This window comes from Eubalaena glacialis, chromosome 4 (assembly GCF_028564815.1).
Source record: "Eubalaena glacialis isolate mEubGla1 chromosome 4, mEubGla1.1.hap2.+ XY, whole genome shotgun sequence".
NCBI lineage: Eukaryota > Metazoa > Chordata > Mammalia > Artiodactyla > Balaenidae > Eubalaena > Eubalaena glacialis.
Window position 1 is genome coordinate 178124073 of NC_083719.1, and position 16979 is coordinate 178141051.

Sequence of the window (16979 nt, forward strand, 5' to 3'; positions counted from 1 at the left end):
CTCCCCTGATGGGGACAAGCCAGCCCTAGCTCCTCGGGAGAAGGGAGGGGCTTTCTAGCAGCAAAAAGGGTCCCTCCAGCCACCTATCTGTCCCTTTCCCCCAGTTCCTCCCTGGAGTTCCTCCCCCTTAACCCAAAGTTCATGGCAGCAGCAGGCTGAGACCCGAAGATGTTTGAAAACTCATGGCACTTGTGAGAAAACAGGGAGGGACAAAAGAGATGAGGGGTCAGAGCAGAGGTGGAGGGCCACCCCTGGGGAAATGGCAAATGTCAGGGCTGGGCTAGTATGGCAGTGGGACTATGCTACCCCCAAAGAGTTGGGGGGGTGTTGCTGGGAAGGCCAGGGTGACAGACTGGAGAGGGGACTGGGAGAGGTACTCAGGAGACATCCCAAGCCTGGAGCTTCCAGCATCTGCAGGTTTGGGGTTGAGCCCTCTGAACATGGGTGTCCTGACCCTAGCCAGGCCCTGGTACCTGGCTTTGCCTCCCCTGCAGGAGTGTGTTGGGTAGGGAAGGCAATCTCTCACCTTTGGCCTCCCCACCCCATGAAGGAGAACCACCTCACCGCTCCCAGCCCTCCCTTCTCAGTCATCTGTCAAACCCTGCTGCCCTCATTTTCCTTCCCCTCTCAACCTCTCTAGGCGGGAAATCAGCCCCTTCCTCCCAGGCCAAGTCCCAGAAGCAATATACAAGAAGCAGGAGCTCAAAGGGACAGCGCAGCCACCTTGGCAAAAGCATCTTTGGGTGTGAGGGTGCCTCCCCTGGGCCAGTGGGGAGGGGACGGGGAGACAGGCCCCAAGTCCTGGGGCAGGCAGTGAGGTACACGCCCCAGGAGGGCTGACTGATGCCAGGGAGAGGCGGATCAGGGAAGGAGGCAACAGAAACGGGTGCCGGGTGCCAGAAAGGAAACGGGTTCTTTGTTTCAGTGTTGCTTCTAGATTTTGTTTTCTGTCTCTGGATTGTAAAAAGCTGCTCTGGCGGCCCGCCCACCCGGCTGGGGATGCACACGTACACACGGAAGTCCTGGCTGCCAGGGCCCGGCGGCGCAGCTCTGCTCCGGAGAAATCCCGGGCTGGCCGGGCCGCAGGCTCCTGGTGGCTTCAAGTGATGAGATTTTCTTTCTTTCTTTTTTTGTCTTTTTTTTTTTTTTTTTTTTTTTCCTTTTCCATTTCATTGAAATATTTACAGCAATGGGGACGGAGGAAGAGGAGAGAGGGAAGGGGTAAGAGGGCCCCCTAGGGAAAGATCCAAGCCCAGGACCCACTCCCCAGGGAGATCCAGACCCAAAATCTGCTCCCCAGATAGCCAAGCCCACAGGACTGGGAACTGCTCAAATATGGCCACCCCTGTGGGCTGGGGGCCCTGCGGGGAGTTGTGCTTCATCAGGAGTCGCCCCAAGGGAGGGGGTCATTGGGTGCACTCAAGGAGGGCTGAGGGGGCAGGCTTGCTGGGAAGGCTGGGACGAAGAGCAGAGAGAAGGAGCTTCGGAGAAAGTTCCACCTTTAAACCACCAGCCACAACCGCCCATTCCTCTTGCCCTGGGGCTTTCTCCCCCCTAGGGCTCTGTCCCTGGCCAGAGGCCCCAGTCTCCGTGGAGCAGGGAACTGTAGTGCAGAGGAACCTGTCCATCTGTCCTGTCCCCACTGCTCCATCCCGGTGCAACTGGCAGCACTCTGGCTGCAAAGAGAGGAGCAGCTGACGGGTTCCATCCAGCAGGGCCTTTGACCCAGGGAAACCAGAGCCCTCACTTCCCTCCAGGGAGTAGGAAAAGTAGGGGGTGGGAGGGGGAAGTCAAGAGTGGGCTGCACCCTTCCAATTTCTCCTTCCTCACTCCCCTGGGGACCTCCTGGTTCCTCACTGCACTTGCCCCAAATTGAGCTGGTGCACATGGCTGGTGGGAAACCCTGTCTGTGAACCCTGCACCTCGGGCCCCCAGAGCAGAGTCCCCGAGGGGCCTGGAGGGCCCACGGCCAAAGGGCACCTGGAGAGAGTGGCCCAGCAGCCACTGTCTCCATCGGTCTCCCTCTCCCACCAGAGCCCTACCCAGGGTTCAATCCCCGGCCTGGGACACCAGCCCCTGGTCCGTGAGGTCCCTCAGAGACTGGTAACCAGTTGCATCTGCCCATCCCCATCGGGCCCTGGCCCCTCGAGGCCTGGGGCCGCCAGGTAGCCCTCGTGGCTGGGCCGCCGCACCTGGTAGTAGCCCTGCAGGGGGTTCCGGGCCACCAGGGCCGGCGGGCGCGAGGTGTAGTAGATTTCGGGGGGGCCAGGGGGTGCAGGTGGGGGTGGGGGCAGGGCCTCACTGGGCCCCTCGGGGCTGCTGTCCGGGTAGGAGGGCGAGTCCCGCAGGTTGGCCCCGCTGGCGTAGAGGGAGTCCCGGCCCGGAGGGGAGGAGAGGGGCCGGCTGGTGGCCCCGTCCTCCGCTGTGCAGCTCTCCGACTCGTCCAGATCGCTCTGGTACAGCACCGACTGGGCCCGGGGCAGCAGCAGTGGCTCCTCCAAGGCCTTGTAGAGAAGTTCGATCTCTGCCCGGTCAGCACCCCCGGGCCCGCCTGCCTCTTCCTCGCCGCTGCCCCCTGGCACTGGCGGCACTGGGGGCTCAGGCGGTGGAGGGCCCTTGGCTCCGCTGCTGCCACCCCGAAGGTTGTTGTGCACCAGCTCCGAGATGATCATCTTCTCGAAGGCGGCAGCGTCGGCCAGGTTCCGGCCTCGAGGTGGCTCGGGGGCCCCATCCCCTGGAGGGAAATCCCCGCTTCGCAAGGAGTAACTGTTGTTGAAGTTGCCATTGAGGGGCAGCGTGTCCATGCCGCAGGCTTCTCGGCCTCCCAAGGGGTGCTCTGCAGGCAGAAGGGAGCTGCTCAGAAGGAGAGCCGGGCAGCGAGAGGGGCGCAGGCCATGTGGAGGGGGGTGCCTGCTTTCACCTGGCTTTCCCTGGCTTCACCCCTGCCCCTGGGGACTTGTATTCCCTCTCTTCCTCACTGGCAGTGGGGACACCAGCTCAGCAGAAGACTAGTGGAGGTACGTGTGGGGACCAATTCCCCCAGGGTCCCCTCCCAGCTGGGGGCATAGAGTCTCAGCAGTATGCGGAGATCTGGGTGACCAGGTCCCTTTCCAACGCTCTGACCCCCCATCACCTTCATTCCCCACCTAACGTAACACCCTCCAGCCAGCTGCCAAGCCAGAGACTGTCTGCATGTGTGTGCGGGGGGGCACTCGAGTTCTTCTAAGTTAGGCCATCTGAGGAGGGCACTGTCACGTTCCCCTCCCGGCCTTGGACATGTTACCAGGAAACAGTCACACTTACTGGGTTCCCGGTAGCTCCCTGCAGGCGCCGGCCAGGAGGGAAAAGAGAGAAGGTGAGAGCGGGCTCAGGATGCCAAGTCTCGGCTCCAGTTCAGGAGGCACGAGGATGCCCCAAGCGGAGACCCCCCCCGCCACCTGACCTGGGCTGTCACCCTCTCCTGGCACCAGAGTGCTCTCACCTGGGGAGTTGAAGACGGCGGGTGAGGAAGGATTGAAGCCCACTGACTCGGCAATGAGAGTGTTGTAGGGGCTGGTGCCCCCACGGGGCTGCAGCACAGGGTTGGTCAGCAGATGGTTCCCCATGGTACCTGCCCAGGAGGTCAGAGGTCACAAGGTGGTCAGGAGACCCGGGCTCGGGAATCTTGAGGGACTGAAGCCGGGGGTGAGGGATCCAGTCTCACCTCGGTTCAGGGTGGGTGTGCTGTTGATGTCGCCCGCCATGAAGGAGGATTCCGTCTGTTTCCTCACGGTGTCGTTCCACATCCTCCGGATTCGGCTCTGGGGACACAGCTCAGACGTGAGGGGGCCCTTGGGCCGCCCACCCTCCACGATCTTTCTGAGACCACTTGCCTGATGAGCACCACCAGGGACCTGGGCAGAGAACTGCCCTGCCTCTTGGGCTCTCGGGTCCAACACTCAGCCCCAGGGAGCCCTGCCTGGCGCCCCAGCCCCCGGCCCGGATACCTGGGTCCCCGTGTAGTAGCGGGTGTTGCTCCGCATAGCTGAGGTCTTGAGTGAGCCGTGAGCGCCCCCGGGTGGGGAGCGAATGCAGCAGTAGGAGTGACGCAGGCACTTGCTGTACTCCTTATGCACCTGGGGGGCGAGGAGAACAGGCAGTAGGTGCCCCCGCCTTGGGGGTCCAGCGACCAAGCTCCTGGTGGGCATCAGAAGCCCCACTGTCTCCTGTCTCCCAACAGCCAGCCAAGAAGGCTCTCTTCTCACTCAGGCCCATCCTCCTTTCTCCACCTCCACCAATAATTTCTCATCCATTCATTCACTCAACAGATCTTTAATGAGCATCCTCTATGTGCCAGGCGTGCTTTAGGCCCCGAGGATAGACACAAATCAGACCCAAAGCCCTACTTCTCAGAGCTGGTATTTTCTAGCAGACAGAGATTGAACACGGGTGCAACATCAGTACGTTATGTGGGGTGTCTGATGGTGTGAGGTGCTGCCGAGAACCATGGCCGGGAGTTAGGCAGTGCTGGTGGTGGGGGTCGGGGGCACGATTTCAAAAAGATCAGGGGAGGCCTCACTAAGGAGACATTTCGGCAAAAACCTAAAAGAAATAAGGCAGTGGGCCCTGTGGATATCTGGGGAGGGGCAGGGGACAAGCCTGGGGAGGGTCCATGTCTAGGTGACTGAGGGAGCAGAAGACAAAGCATGGCTGGAGGGAAGGGAAGAGAAGGGGAAGCCCAGGTTGGACCGTATGGGCCTGGGGGCCTCTGTAAGGATGTCACTGTCACTGTGTGTCCGATGAGGACCATGGGACAGTTTTGAGCAGAACAGTCAACCTTGCATCCAAGACTTGTGATCACTGCCTCCTTCATCCCCTCCTTAGCCTTACCCACCTCACTGTCCCCTAAGACCAACAACAGTCTGACCGGGGCTCGCCACTGCCTTCAGGATGAATCTACAGACGCCTTGGCTCAGTTTCCCTGGCTTTAGTCTTGAGTCTACTGCCCGTACACCCTTCTCCACATTCTCCTGCTTCTGTTATCTCCTTAATTTTTTTTTTTTTTAAGATTCAGACTTTAACACACTTTATTTTAAAAAGAAACTTCCTATTACCACAAAATTCACAGTTTATCCCACAACTATTGAAGTCGGAAATGTTCTGTCCGGGTGGCACCCAGAGTTATCTCCCTCCACATGCTTGACTTGTGCCCTACACCATGGGGAGGGTCCATCAACCATGTCCCTGCCCTGTGCTCTCCCAACGCCCCAAATCTGTCTTGCTTTCTCGTTCCTCTAGGCCCCTGTATCTTGCTCTTTTCCAGAACCCTCTTCACCCCTGCCTAAATCCTCCCTGTGAGCCTGTGCTTCCCTCCAGGCCGACACAGGATCCACTACAGAAGGCAGGCACCTGGTCCCTTCCCTGGACCTCACCTTCTTCTGTAAGGCGCAGTGAAAGACGAAGATGAAGACCCCCTGGAAGGCGTTGAAGGTGGTGAAGAGATAGGCCATGACCACCGACTCCTTATTGATGAAGAGGAGGCCGAAAGCCCAGGTGAGGCCCAGCAGGAAGAGCAGCGCAATGGCCCCCAGGGCCCAGGATCTGGGGAGAGGTGGAGAGGGAACAGGGACATCAAAGTCCCCGCCAGCAGAGATGCCTCCCCCAGACCCCTGCTGCGTGTCCCTCTTTGAGCGGGCCTGGATGCTGCCCTGGGGTTAGCAGGCCTGCCCAGTGACACTTTCACCCAAGCTGAGCCTGAGGGGCAGGCAGAGGTCAGGGGTCAGGGTTCTGTGAATGGCCAGTCATTCTCCTGCATCCTTCAGCCTTTTGGCCATATTTCCAGACCTTTAAACTATCTTTTGCTGCCTATCTGTCTTTAAGTTGCCCTGAAATGGACTTTTTTCTTCTTTTTTTTTTTTTTTTGCCGAGTCGCATGGCTTGTGGGATCTTTAGTTCCCCGACCAGAGATTGAACCTGTGCCCTTGGCAGTGAAAGTGCGGAGTCCTAACCACTGGTCCGCCAGGGAATTCCCTGGACTCATTTTTTGAACTCAGTCTCACCCTTAGCAATTATGTGCTTAAAACCACAGCTGGATGTGCTAATACCACGTTTTCTAATACTCGTTAAATAGATACATAACGAACACAGTAAAACACCATCTTTGTTCTTAAAATCACAGTATGTGACACCAGAGGTGAGAACACCACCTTTTAGGAAACCCTGGGAGAGGCCTGGAAAGTCCCAGGGCATGGGTGGGGCGAGGGGGTGCTCACTTAATGTTGTCGAGGCGACTGGAATCGGGCTTGAGCACGGATGAGCTCCGGATCATCTTGTGCAGAGTCACCATGAGGAACACCAGGTTCACCTGGGGGCGGGACAAGGGGAGGGGCTGGGCCAGGGTCCCTCTGCCTCCTAGCGTCAGCTCCTGGCCAAGTCTCAGCCGCGACCCTCCTTCTTCAGGGTCCCCTCTGCTGGTGTACCTGCCCAAAGGTGCCTGCCGACTGGTGTAACTGTTAATGTGGCTCCCGAGGCCGCGGGAACAGGGCCCATGGCCTGATACAGAGCAGGGGCTCAAATCACAGCTCCTGGAAGGATGGACCTCCGTGCTGGAGCTCTACAGACCCACTCTGCTCTTGTTTTCTCAGTTGGCTGCTCAGTTCTGATGCTTTTCAAGGGCTTGGGGAAAATGGGGGCCTTGGGGTCAGAGCTAGGCTGGATGAAGGACAGAGACTCAGTACTGGGGCTACTGCCTTCCAACTTACCACGATAACAAAGGAGACGGGCCCAATGAAGCTCCAAATGAAATAATTGTCCACTCGGAGCCAGCAGCTGTGAAGGAAGCAGGGCCGGGGTATTGAGAGGTGAGGGGGGCAGGCTCTTCCCTCCCTCTGACTCCAGGAGCCCAGGGACTCTGCTGGCTGCGGCCTTGGGGCTCAGGAGAATGGAGGCCAGTGCCCCGAGGGTCCTGGCCCAAGGGATGCTGCTGAGCAGGGAGCCAGCAAGGAGGAGAGACTCGGGGGGTGAAGGGGGCACTCACGCCTTCTCGGTGCCGTAGCTGCGGTAGTCGATGGCGGCTGCAATGCCCACCACCAGGGCTGGGAAGCAGTACCCGCCCAGGTAGTAGTATTTGGTGCGGGAGTACTCGCTCTCAAACACCTCCACCAGCAGCAGATAGAGGTGCACGCCCTCCAGGCACAGCCAGGAGAAGGCAGCCAGGAAGAAGTAGTGCAGCAAGCCAGCGAAGATGGGGCAGGCAATCTAGAGAGTGGGGAGCACCACAGGTAAGGGGCTGCCCCGGCCGGCCAGTGTCATCTCTCCCCCCATCCGCTCCTGCCCTGGAGTCCTGCTCACCTCATACTGAGTCTTGTCTATCCCAACCAGGAAGAGCAGCTCAGCCAGGAAGAGGTTGATGCACAGGTTCTTGTGGATGGTGTTTCGGTCAGTCTGCAGTCCCCGTAGGAAGCAGAAAGTGGAGATACAGATTGCCAGGCAAACCAGGGAGATGACGATGCCCACCCAGGTGATGACTGACAACAGTAGCTCGTTGATGCGGCCCTGGTACTGGGGGAAGGAGCAGGGGGTGTACTTAGCGCCTCTGGTCTTGCACAGGGCCAGGGCTCAGCTTAGGTGCCAGCTACGGGCAAGGCTGTGGGCCATGAGCACCACTGGTGCAGCCCACCCGGCCTTCTGCCCCCCTGGCCAACTTGCCAGCCCCCACCCCTCTGCAGGCGGCACGCTCACTTCCTCATGCTCTGGAAGGCTCGTGCAGAGATGACAAAAGGTGACACCAACTTGCTTCTCCAGAGTGCCTTGGGAGAAGGTGGGACCGTGACCAAAGAGAACCAGACGTATGGCCTCATGCCCCAGGCAAGACTCAGGTCCCCCCATGCCCACGAAGCTGGCCTTCTCTGGTACCGCCCATGCGGCACTTTCTATGATGCCATGCAAAGCCGGGCCAGCAAGTGGGCCCGCCCGGAAGAGCGGAGCGCTGGCCAGCTTACGATCTCGCGGTGAGCCATGAGCACGGCAAAGTTGGTGAGGTGGCTGCAGGCACACGTGGTATGGGTCTTGTTGGACTCCACCAGGCGGCAGCCCTGGGTTGACCAGTAGCCCAGCATGGAACGCTCCGAGTAGTTCCAGAAGGAGCAGTTAGCGTTGAAGTGGTTCTTGGCCTGTTGTGTGGTGGTGACCGGGGGGTCAGATCCGGGGAGTCCCACTCCAGCCCGCACACCCAGCTATGGGGATGGCGACAAGCAGGAGAGAAGTGCCCGGGGCTTTGGGCTCCAGGTGACAGTCTGAGATCTCTGGGGACAAATGGCCCAAGCTGCTGAGGTGGGGGCTGGTGCCCCAGGGAGGGATTGTAACTTGCTCTTGGGGTGGGTGAACACACAGTAGGGGGGGATACACAGCCAGGGACAGTGGAGGATGCTGGGACCCTCACGGAGGGAGGGGGCACCTCAGCTCACCTCCAGGTGGGCCACAGTGAAGATGACAGGGTCCATGAGGAAAACTCGGCTGGACTCCTTGTTGATGGATGCTGCGATGACCTGGGAGTTCACCACCAAGGAGGCGCCCCCCAGGCCCCCCGCGCCCGCTTCTCCTGCCAGCTTCACCGTGGCATTCTCGGTGGACAGGAAGAGGCCCAGGTTGTTGTAAAGGATGAAGACAACTTTGACCACTCCTGGGGAGAACAGGCACAGCAGGGTGTGCCGTCAGCCCCTGGCTGGTGTGCAGCTCCACCACGCTGGCCGCCAGGACCTCTGAAGCCAGGCAGGCTGCAGCCCAGGCAAGTGGGGTTCCGGGAGCCCTTCTAGGGGACCACTGCTCAGTTATAGGCAGTTTCCAACGGCAGGGCAGTGGGCCAGGATACACAGGCTGGGTCCCTGGCCCACCTCTTACTGTGTAACCTTGAGCAAATCCCTAACCTCTCTGGACCTTAATCTCAAATGGCACAATCCTCCCTGAACTATGAAGAGCAACTGCTACTGCACAGGAGCCCTACAAACTGCAAAGTGTCCTAGGTTCTGTGGGGCTTTCAGGGGGGGTCTCCGTGAATCCCCTGAAATGTTAACACTAGCTTGAATGAAGGACATCTCTGTGTGTTGCCACGGGTCCCAACCTCCTTTCAGATCCTTCAATCCGATAAAAGTTAAGAACTGCTGTCCTCCATGAGAGGAGCAGGGGTGCCAGCACGGGGCTCAGGCACTGACCGTTGCGGCTGTTCTGCTTGATGGTGTTGGCGGACAGCTGGATCGAGTTCTCGCTCGGGTACTCCTGGGGGAACACCAGCTCTTGCACTTGACCCTCTGTGTTCAGGACTGTGACCTCAAGGACTGTGGGGACAGGGGACGGCAGGGCACACAAGGTTGGGGGTCTGTCCACAGTCCAGAGGCCCGGGCTGTGGCAAGAGGCCCAAGGTCGAGGGCCGGGGTATCCCCCAAGGTCTCCAGGCCGAGTGGGCCCCACTGTTCAAGATTTGCGCCCAAACTTGCCCTAGCACGATTGTAGCACTCACCCACATTCTGCTTGGCGGCCAGGAAGCGGGCAGGCTCCCTGACATTGTCGGCCAGCAGGAAGGCGCCCTCCTCTAGGACGTCCAGGAGCATGGTGGCCGTGTGCACCTGCTCGGTGGCATTCATGTCCTTCCAGGACTCAAGAGCCTCTGGCCGCAGCAGGTTGTCCACCGTCTCCACCACGGCCTGCAACGGTGCGGGGGCAGCGCCCTGATTCCCCCTACATCCTTCAGTTCCCCGGGCTGGGCTCTGCGCCCCCTTCTCCGAAACTCCATCCCCAGCGCCACCTGGGGCCTGCCCAGGAGCGACAAGGGTTGCCCCACCCCCTCGGCCAGCAGGAGCCCTTGAGCCTCACCTTGATGTAGTCCTTACAGGTTCTCTCTCGCTTGTGCATCTGGGGAAGAGATGGAGGTGCTCTCAGGGCTGGTCTCCCAGCCCCACTCCTCTAACCCCGACACTCACGTCTGGGCCCCAGGGAGCTTGCTCTTCTGCCTCTGCTACTGACCTGGGCCTAGGCCATGAGCAAGGGCCATTCCTAAGGGAGCCCACACCCCCAGGACCGTCCAGGGCAGTTCAGCAGGGAGCCCCAGTAGGCCTGGGGTTTGTCCTTCCTTCTTCTTTCATCACCGTGGGTAGCAGCCCAGCTCCGCGGTAACAGGCCGGATATCTCGTAAGTTCCCAGGGCAGTGCCCCCTGCCCTGCTGGCTCTGTGGCCAGGCCCTACCTTGTTGTAGTTCTTGCCAGCTGACTCGCGCTCGATGGGCCGCAGGGCTTGCAGCTGGGCATCCAGGATGTCCAGCAGTTGCTCCATCAGCTTCACAGAGGAGGACACATCACCCGCATAGATGGAGCCCCGGGTGTGGCGGGCCAGCTCGCTGGCAATGTTGGCTGCGTTCTCCCCGCTCTTGATCTGTGTGAGGCGGGAGTGGGATGCCCCGGCTCTGTCAGGGACCGTTTTGCTTCCCTCTTCACACACCCAGCCTGCTCAGCCCCTCTCATCCCTCTCTCTGCTGCCCCTTCTCCCTGTCTGCCTTCTCCCTCCCCATCTGTCTCTGCTCCCTCTGCAGGCCAGGGAGTGGACCCCTGCTTGTCTCCCCAGTTGTTCCATTGCCCCCACTGTGCCCTGTGCCTGGGCACCCAGGGCCTGCTGCGTGAGCACGTGTGCCTGACTGGGAGGGGCAGCTTCTGCTGGTACCTTCTGGGCCACCTGGTTGACCCAGGGGGAGGTGCAGTTGCTGAGGTCAGGGCCCCGGGGGTTCCAGAGCCCCAGAGCTGGTAGACACTGGAAGGAGGCAATTCCTGTAGGGACAGACACACAGGAACAGAGAAGGGAGCCACAGGGAAGGAGAGAAGGATGGGCCAAGGCAGGGAGAAAGGAGATGACAGAGAGAGGGGGACGAGTGGGTGAGGAGAGAAGTGAGGGGAACACGGAAGACCAGGCATGAAGCAGGCCGGACAGTCAAGAGAGCTGTCACTCTGAGGTGACATAAGCCACTCCTCACTTCCCCTAAACCCTCCCTCTTGGCTCCTCTTCCGTCTTTGCCTACCACAGTTGGAACCTTCTAGCAAAGCTCGTTTTGGAAGCCCCCCCTCCCCCACGAAGCCTCTTCTGACCCTCCCCTCGGGATCCCTAGAGCATGCGGTCCCGGTGCCACCCTCTCTGGCACTTCAGCTGCTGTGTCCTGTCACCAGCTGCTCCCGGGCCTGTTCCATTTCAGTCTGAAGCCAGGACTCAAGTTACCTCCCATGGGCTCCCTGCAGGGTCCACCCAGCGCTTTGCACGTGGCGGGTGCTTAGTATTGCAGGAGGGGACGGGGGACGAGGTGTGGGGCACTAACTGAGCTGCTGCTGTGTCCTGGGAGCTCTGCTGGGCTCTGGGGACACAGCCGCAGACATCAGGCGTGCCCCCTGCACGAAACCCCCACTCTGCCAGGGGCGATGGACAGGTAAGTGCATCTATGCTGAGCTGAGTTAGGGGCATGTCACCTGGCCCTTCCCTGGCCAGACCCAGCAGTGGCCATTCCCCAAGCCAGCTGCAGTGGAGGTAACCTTGGCTCTGCACTCACCTCGAGTCCCCTTGGGGCAGGGCCTCTCCACCAGCATGCCCTGCTGGGTGGCTGGCCACTGGACCCGCCGCACCTCTCGAGGTTCACAGAAGAGTTCCGGGGACACGTGCAGATTGGGGGCGGGGGGCCGCCGGGTGCTAGGGGCGGGGGCAGTGGCTGGAGGTAGGTCAGGTCCCAGCTGGTTGATGGCACCCACGGGGTGCGTGGTGAGGGGCGCCCGGCGGAGCGGGGTGGTGGCCGCAGGCGAGGCTGTGCTGGTCAGGGGTGTGGGCCGGGCCGTGGTGGTCGTGCTGAGGGGTGGCGAAGTGGCTGGGCCTGGAAGGGAGAGGGGATATGAGGCGGGGTTAGCCCCACGCTTCAGGCCTACTGAAAGATATCCTGGTCCCCACTAAGTCTGGGAGAGCTCCCCTGGCCTGTCTGCCCACAGAGGTCCCTTGTATCCCTGGGACCACCTGAAGCATTGGAAGGTGGCAAAAATTCACTCATTTGTACTTTGAAGTCTGAGAGAGCAACCACAGAAGACAGGCCAGGAAGGAGGTGTCTGGAGGCTGCTGTACACGGCCACCTCCCATCCTCACTCTCCTCTTACTCTGGTCCCTCCGACCCGGCCACGTCCCTTCCCTCTGGGGGCCTCAGCTCCTCCTTGTGGATTAGATGGGACTCCCTGGAGCTGTGGGGCTGCTCAGAGCTGGTTCAGGGCAGCTGAGGGGGCAGAATGAGACTGTGGAGGGGCCCCCAATCCTGGCCAACATCAGCAGCACAGCTTTGCTGTTTTACTGATACTGGGCTTTCACCCAACATTTTGGTTGAAGGGGTTCCAGGGCTCAAAATGCACAGGCCTCTAGGAGACATAGTGCAGCTTGGTTCGGAGCCCAGAGTCCTTGGTCCAAATCCTCAAATGAGCAAGCTAATCCCATACTCACCCAGTGCTTGGGTTTCCTCATCTGTAAAACGGGGCAATAATAAGCCCCGTCTCCTAGGCTGCGAGGATCAGAGAAGTTAATTGGGTGCTTAGAACAGCCTCTGTCACATTGCCATGTCACACTGCCATTGCCTCCAGGGCTCCCCCGAACCCACCTGCAGGTCCCCTAAGATGTCACAGAGTGCACCCCCCGACCCTGGGACCTAGGGGGCGTTTGGGAGCGAACTTGAGCTGTCCTCACCAGCACTGGGGTCGGGTGGCCCGAACTCCAGGCTATAGCGCACCACAAAATAGTTGTTCCAGACATACAGCTGGTTGTCACGAGGGTTATAGTCAACGGAAGAGACGAACTGGTAGGGGTTGGGGAAGGCCAGGCTGACGGGCTCCTCGCGGTTGGCGTTGGTGTTGAAGGCGTAGTCCACGCGGTTGCCGGCAGCCTCGCTGTCGTCATCCACGTACACGGAACGCAGCACGTAGAGGACGCCGCACACCATGAAGGCGTTGGACGCCGAGCGCTTGTCGTAGCCGGTCTCCCACGTGCCCTCGAAGCGCAGCGTGTAGGGGTTGAGCTGGCTCACCACCAGCCGCCCGTTGTTGCCCTCGGTGGCGTAGATGACCCACAGCCCGTTCTCGTCCACGGCCAGGTCGATGTCGGTCTTGCCCCCCCAGCGATAGGGCGAGGTATCGTGGTAATTGGCCGTGTTGATGACCGTCTCCCCGCTCTTGATGCGCGTGCGCAGGTCGTACTTGACGATGTTGCGCGTGCGCTCCTTGTTGTAGAAGACGGCGCCGTCATAGACCACGAAGCCCGTGCCATCCACACGGTTGGGCAAGCGGTAGGTGGTGGTGTGGCGTGCCGCCACGTAGTCCTCCCATGAGGCGTACTCGGTGAGCGTGTCCGTGCGGTAGGGGATCCAGGGCATGACGTAGATGCGGTCACCCGCCTGCAGTGGGTCCTTGCACCATGCGCCAGACTGGTGCTCCGACTCGTGTGTCGAGGTGGGGTCCAGCACCTTCTGCAGAGTCCCTGGGCACACGAAGACTGGGCCAGGTGGGTGGGCGGGGAGGACACGGGGAGAGGAGCAGGGGCAAGGGAGGGGGAGAGAGAGAGGCAAGTTGGTCACGCGGCCAGGGGGGTGCCAGGCTGTCCCCTCCTGCTGCTGCAGTCACGGTTGCTTGGTAGGGCTGGTGATGGGAAGGGGGTTTCCGGGCTGGGACCCCTGCCCCGCCCAGCTGCCCCTCTCCCTGGAAATGTCAACCCTGGAGGCCATTAAGAGCAGGGTTAGTGGTGGAAGGTAGTGCCCCTCTTTCCTCCCCTGGCTGCTAGAGACCCCACAGGCTGGGGATAAGGGGTTTGGCAAGAGCCATCCCAGAGACGATCTCGTGTGCCTTAAGCAGGAGTGGAAAGATTTCCTCACTGCAGCCACTGGTGGCTTTGAGGTTCCAGAGACTCAGGGCCCTGCCCCTTCGCCATCATCTGCGCCCCCTATGGAAGAGCTAGGGTCAAGGGTCCCATCCTTCACCAACCACACCAGGACACGGATTTTTTTTTTTTTTTTTTTTTTAAACTCCATTTTCTTCCTCCTGCAAAAACTGCAAGGTAGAGTGATGTTTCCGTACCCACTGTGGGTGGGTGTCAGGAGCGCACTTCTATTCCAGGGTGGGAGAGGCACCCGAGGTTACTGATGCAGCCTGTGGCAGCCCCCACCCCCAGTACCCATGAAATCAGTAGCTGAGGAAGGGTATTCGGAAAAGTCCAGCCCCTCCTGAGGGTGCCCAGCCCTGCCCCCAGCCGGCAGGGTCTCTCATGGGGTTTATTCAGCAGCAGACACTGACACTGGTGCACAGGGTGAGGGGGAGAACTTGGGGAGGGAGAGGACTCCCGGGAGAGTTGGGTGGGGGGGAGGAGAGCTGTGTGGAGGGAAGAGAGACAAGGTGGTGGTGGTGGGGGGCTCGGCGAGGTCCTGGCTCCAAGGGAGGCACACTGGAGAGCACCTGGGAAGAAAGGGTTAGTGCTGGCAAGGAGAGAGGGGGGGTGAGCAGAGAATTCACTCCAAGGCCCAGGCCCGACTGAGGGTCCCTTGGGGGGGCAGTCCCAGGTCCAGCTCAGAAGGGGCAAGGGAGGGAACCAGGTGCTAGGATAAAGACCCAGCCCGCCCCCAACAGGCCCCCCCCCACCTCCCCTGCCCTGACCCCGATTTACCTGCAACCATCCCCGGCTCGGGAGGAGGGACCAAGGCAGCGCTGATGTCAGAAAGGTGGGGGGCCCCGCCCCACCCCCCCATTCCCTGAAAAGGAGGAAAACCTCAACTGCATCTCGTTGGCCACCAATAGCCTGCCCACCCTTGCCCAGTCACGTCCCAGCGCCGCTTACTCCTAGCCTCCCCTTACTGACCCGGTGGGGGTCCGGACTTTCACAGTGTGGCCAGGCTCCCCTCCTCCGCCTATAGAGGGGATGTCCCTCCATCCAGGATGGCTGGGGGCCTCCCTCTCACCTCCCTGCTAGCAGAACCCACAGACAGGCCAGGGTGAGAGTTTGTAGTGAATTCTCTGCTCCTGCTTGATCTGTCACCAAAGCAGCTGGCCCCGAGGGGACGGGGAGGGCTGGGACTTGGTGCCGGCTTGGGGGCGGGGGGGTTGGCCCCAGTGGTTAGAGGGGCTTGGACACTTCTCATTCCCCCACTTCCAGCCTCATTCTTCAGGAGGCTCAGGTGGGTGGGTGCGGATATCCAGCCCTCCCTTCACAGCAGCAGGGGGGCATTTTGACCCAAGTGTCTCCAGGCACAAAGCAGCCAGGCGCATGCCTTGTTTTAGGAGGGGGAGGGGAGCTTGGGGCTCCACCAGCTCCCTGTCCCCAGTGCCCTGAGGGGTTGGCCTGCACCTTCTGTCCAGCACACTGGCCTCTGCCCTTTTCCCCTGTGCCTGGGTCTCCCCTCTCCCCAAGCTAGGTCCCCCGCCAGCTTTGTGACAACTGAGCAGATGTGTTTGTGTGTGTGTGTGTGGCCGGGGGGACAGTGGGAGGTCTCAGAGCCTGGCCTGGTCGGCAGGGCATGGAGGAGGAAAACGTGGTTAGAGGTTACCCCGGGGAAGGGGGAGAAGATGAGGAAGGGTCTGCCTGGGGCCTTTGCCAGCAAGGACCCCTCCCCAGCACCAAGCTCCCAATACCTCCTCTGCCCTCCAGCCTCCTCCCACCCGCCCTTCGAAGAGAAAAGATCCCAGGCTGCCGTATCCAAACCACCACCGGGCCTGCAAGAAGAGTGTCTGGTGCTGGGTGGGAGAGAGACTCCAGGAGAAAGAGAGGGAGAGAGTGGAGGGGTGCAGTGAGGGGCAGGGCGGTGGGCTGGTTGCCCAGGCCTCTATAAGATGGGGGAAGGGACAAGGGGGAGGGGAGCAGCTCGGAGGGACCCCGCCCCACCTCCCTCAAAGGGGATGCTCCACCGACCACCGTAATTTCAAGGCAAAAGTGATCCTGAAACGTCATCTCTTCCATCCGTGCCCCATGTTGCCTGCCTCAGAGCTGCAGATTTCCCAAAACTTTCAGGGGAGGAAGTGACCATCCCCAAGAGCCCAGGCCTGCAGATGCAGCCCTGCCCGGCTCCACTAACAGACAGCTCTTCCCACCATGGAGTTCTACCCCCTCTTCTGCTGAAGGTTTCACCCGCAAGAAATTATGGTGCTCGTGGAAGTCCCCAGACCCAGCCTATACCTCCCCCGCCCCCGTCTCCCTGGTCCTCTAACCACAACAGCCCAGAAGAAACCCTGACTGCAGCTTCGCAAGTATTTCAGAACCAGAGAAAATGCTCCCCCGCCCCTCACTCCCCCAACCTTGAGGCCCGCCCCCACCCCCTCGCCCCGATTTGGCAGGCTGCCCTCCCCGGGCTGGGGACAGCTTATACCCCTCCCCAGGGCTGGGCCCCCCGCTGGTGGAGGACAGGGGTTGGGACTGGGGGAAACTGGTACTCCATGCTCCAAAACAGCTCTGGGCCTTGGAAACGCCAAACCAGAAGGAACTTAAGCCGCCAGGAGCCAGAGAGAGAGAGAGAGAGAGAGAGAAAGAAAGAGGAGGAATCTGCTCCCCAAAAGGAAAACAAAGGTGTCCCCCCCACCCTGCCTCCCCCGAACCCCGACACATGTTACAAAAGCGGGGGCACGAGGAAGAGAGGAGAGAGACGGCTCACCCGGTGCCCTCCACCCCTGGTCGGGAGCCAGGGAAGGGGGTCCCTCCCTCCCCACCCGCCCTGGATGCTTACACACTTCTCCTGAAGGAGGCAAAAGAAGTATGAGAGAAGGCCAGGTCCCCCCCGGCCCCGCAAGGGCCAGGGACTAGGAAGGTGGGCCGGGGGTTGGGGGGAGGGTTGGGGGGAGAGAGAGAGAGAGAGAGGGAGGGAGAGAGAGAGAGAGAGAGAGAGAGAGAGAGACGGAAGATCCTGCCCGGGCTCAGAGAGGAGCTTCCTCAGGTGTCTGGAGGGTGGAGTCACCCGGCTGCACCAGGGCTTGCCC

The 16979-nt window shown here is 60.6% G+C and overlaps 1 protein-coding gene across 2 annotated transcripts in view; it reads right to left on the bottom strand.

Annotated features, from left to right (window-relative positions):
• Nucleotides 1–445: 445 nt before the first annotated feature.
• The window catches only part of ADGRL1 (adhesion G protein-coupled receptor L1), a 44076-nt gene continuing 27542 nt past the window's right edge, over nucleotides 446–16979 (bottom strand). Inside the window, exons 5-23 of one of the 2 annotated variants that reach the window (XM_061190383.1) lie at nucleotides 12721–13521; nucleotides 11558–11872; nucleotides 10687–10790; nucleotides 10216–10401; nucleotides 9847–9885; nucleotides 9494–9677; nucleotides 9189–9311; nucleotides 8445–8659; nucleotides 7980–8150; nucleotides 7330–7539; nucleotides 7016–7236; nucleotides 6741–6807; nucleotides 6252–6343; nucleotides 5412–5580; nucleotides 3987–4115; nucleotides 3704–3800; nucleotides 3482–3610; nucleotides 3304–3321; nucleotides 446–2836 (exon numbers count right to left, since the gene is read on the bottom strand). In XM_061190383.1, the coding sequence (XP_061046366.1) occupies nucleotides 2094–2836; nucleotides 3304–3321; nucleotides 3482–3610; nucleotides 3704–3800; nucleotides 3987–4115; nucleotides 5412–5580; nucleotides 6252–6343; nucleotides 6741–6807; nucleotides 7016–7236; nucleotides 7330–7539; nucleotides 7980–8150; nucleotides 8445–8659; nucleotides 9189–9311; nucleotides 9494–9677; nucleotides 9847–9885; nucleotides 10216–10401; nucleotides 10687–10790; nucleotides 11558–11872; nucleotides 12721–13521 (4013 nt within the window). In that variant the 3' untranslated portion in view covers nucleotides 446–2093. The remainder of the gene's footprint in view (nucleotides 2837–3303; nucleotides 3322–3481; nucleotides 3611–3703; nucleotides 3801–3986; nucleotides 4116–5411; nucleotides 5581–6251; nucleotides 6344–6740; nucleotides 6808–7015; nucleotides 7237–7329; nucleotides 7540–7979; nucleotides 8151–8444; nucleotides 8660–9188; nucleotides 9312–9493; nucleotides 9678–9846; nucleotides 9886–10215; nucleotides 10402–10686; nucleotides 10791–11557; nucleotides 11873–12720; nucleotides 13522–16979) is intronic. The other variant, XM_061190385.1, reaches the window with a different exon arrangement.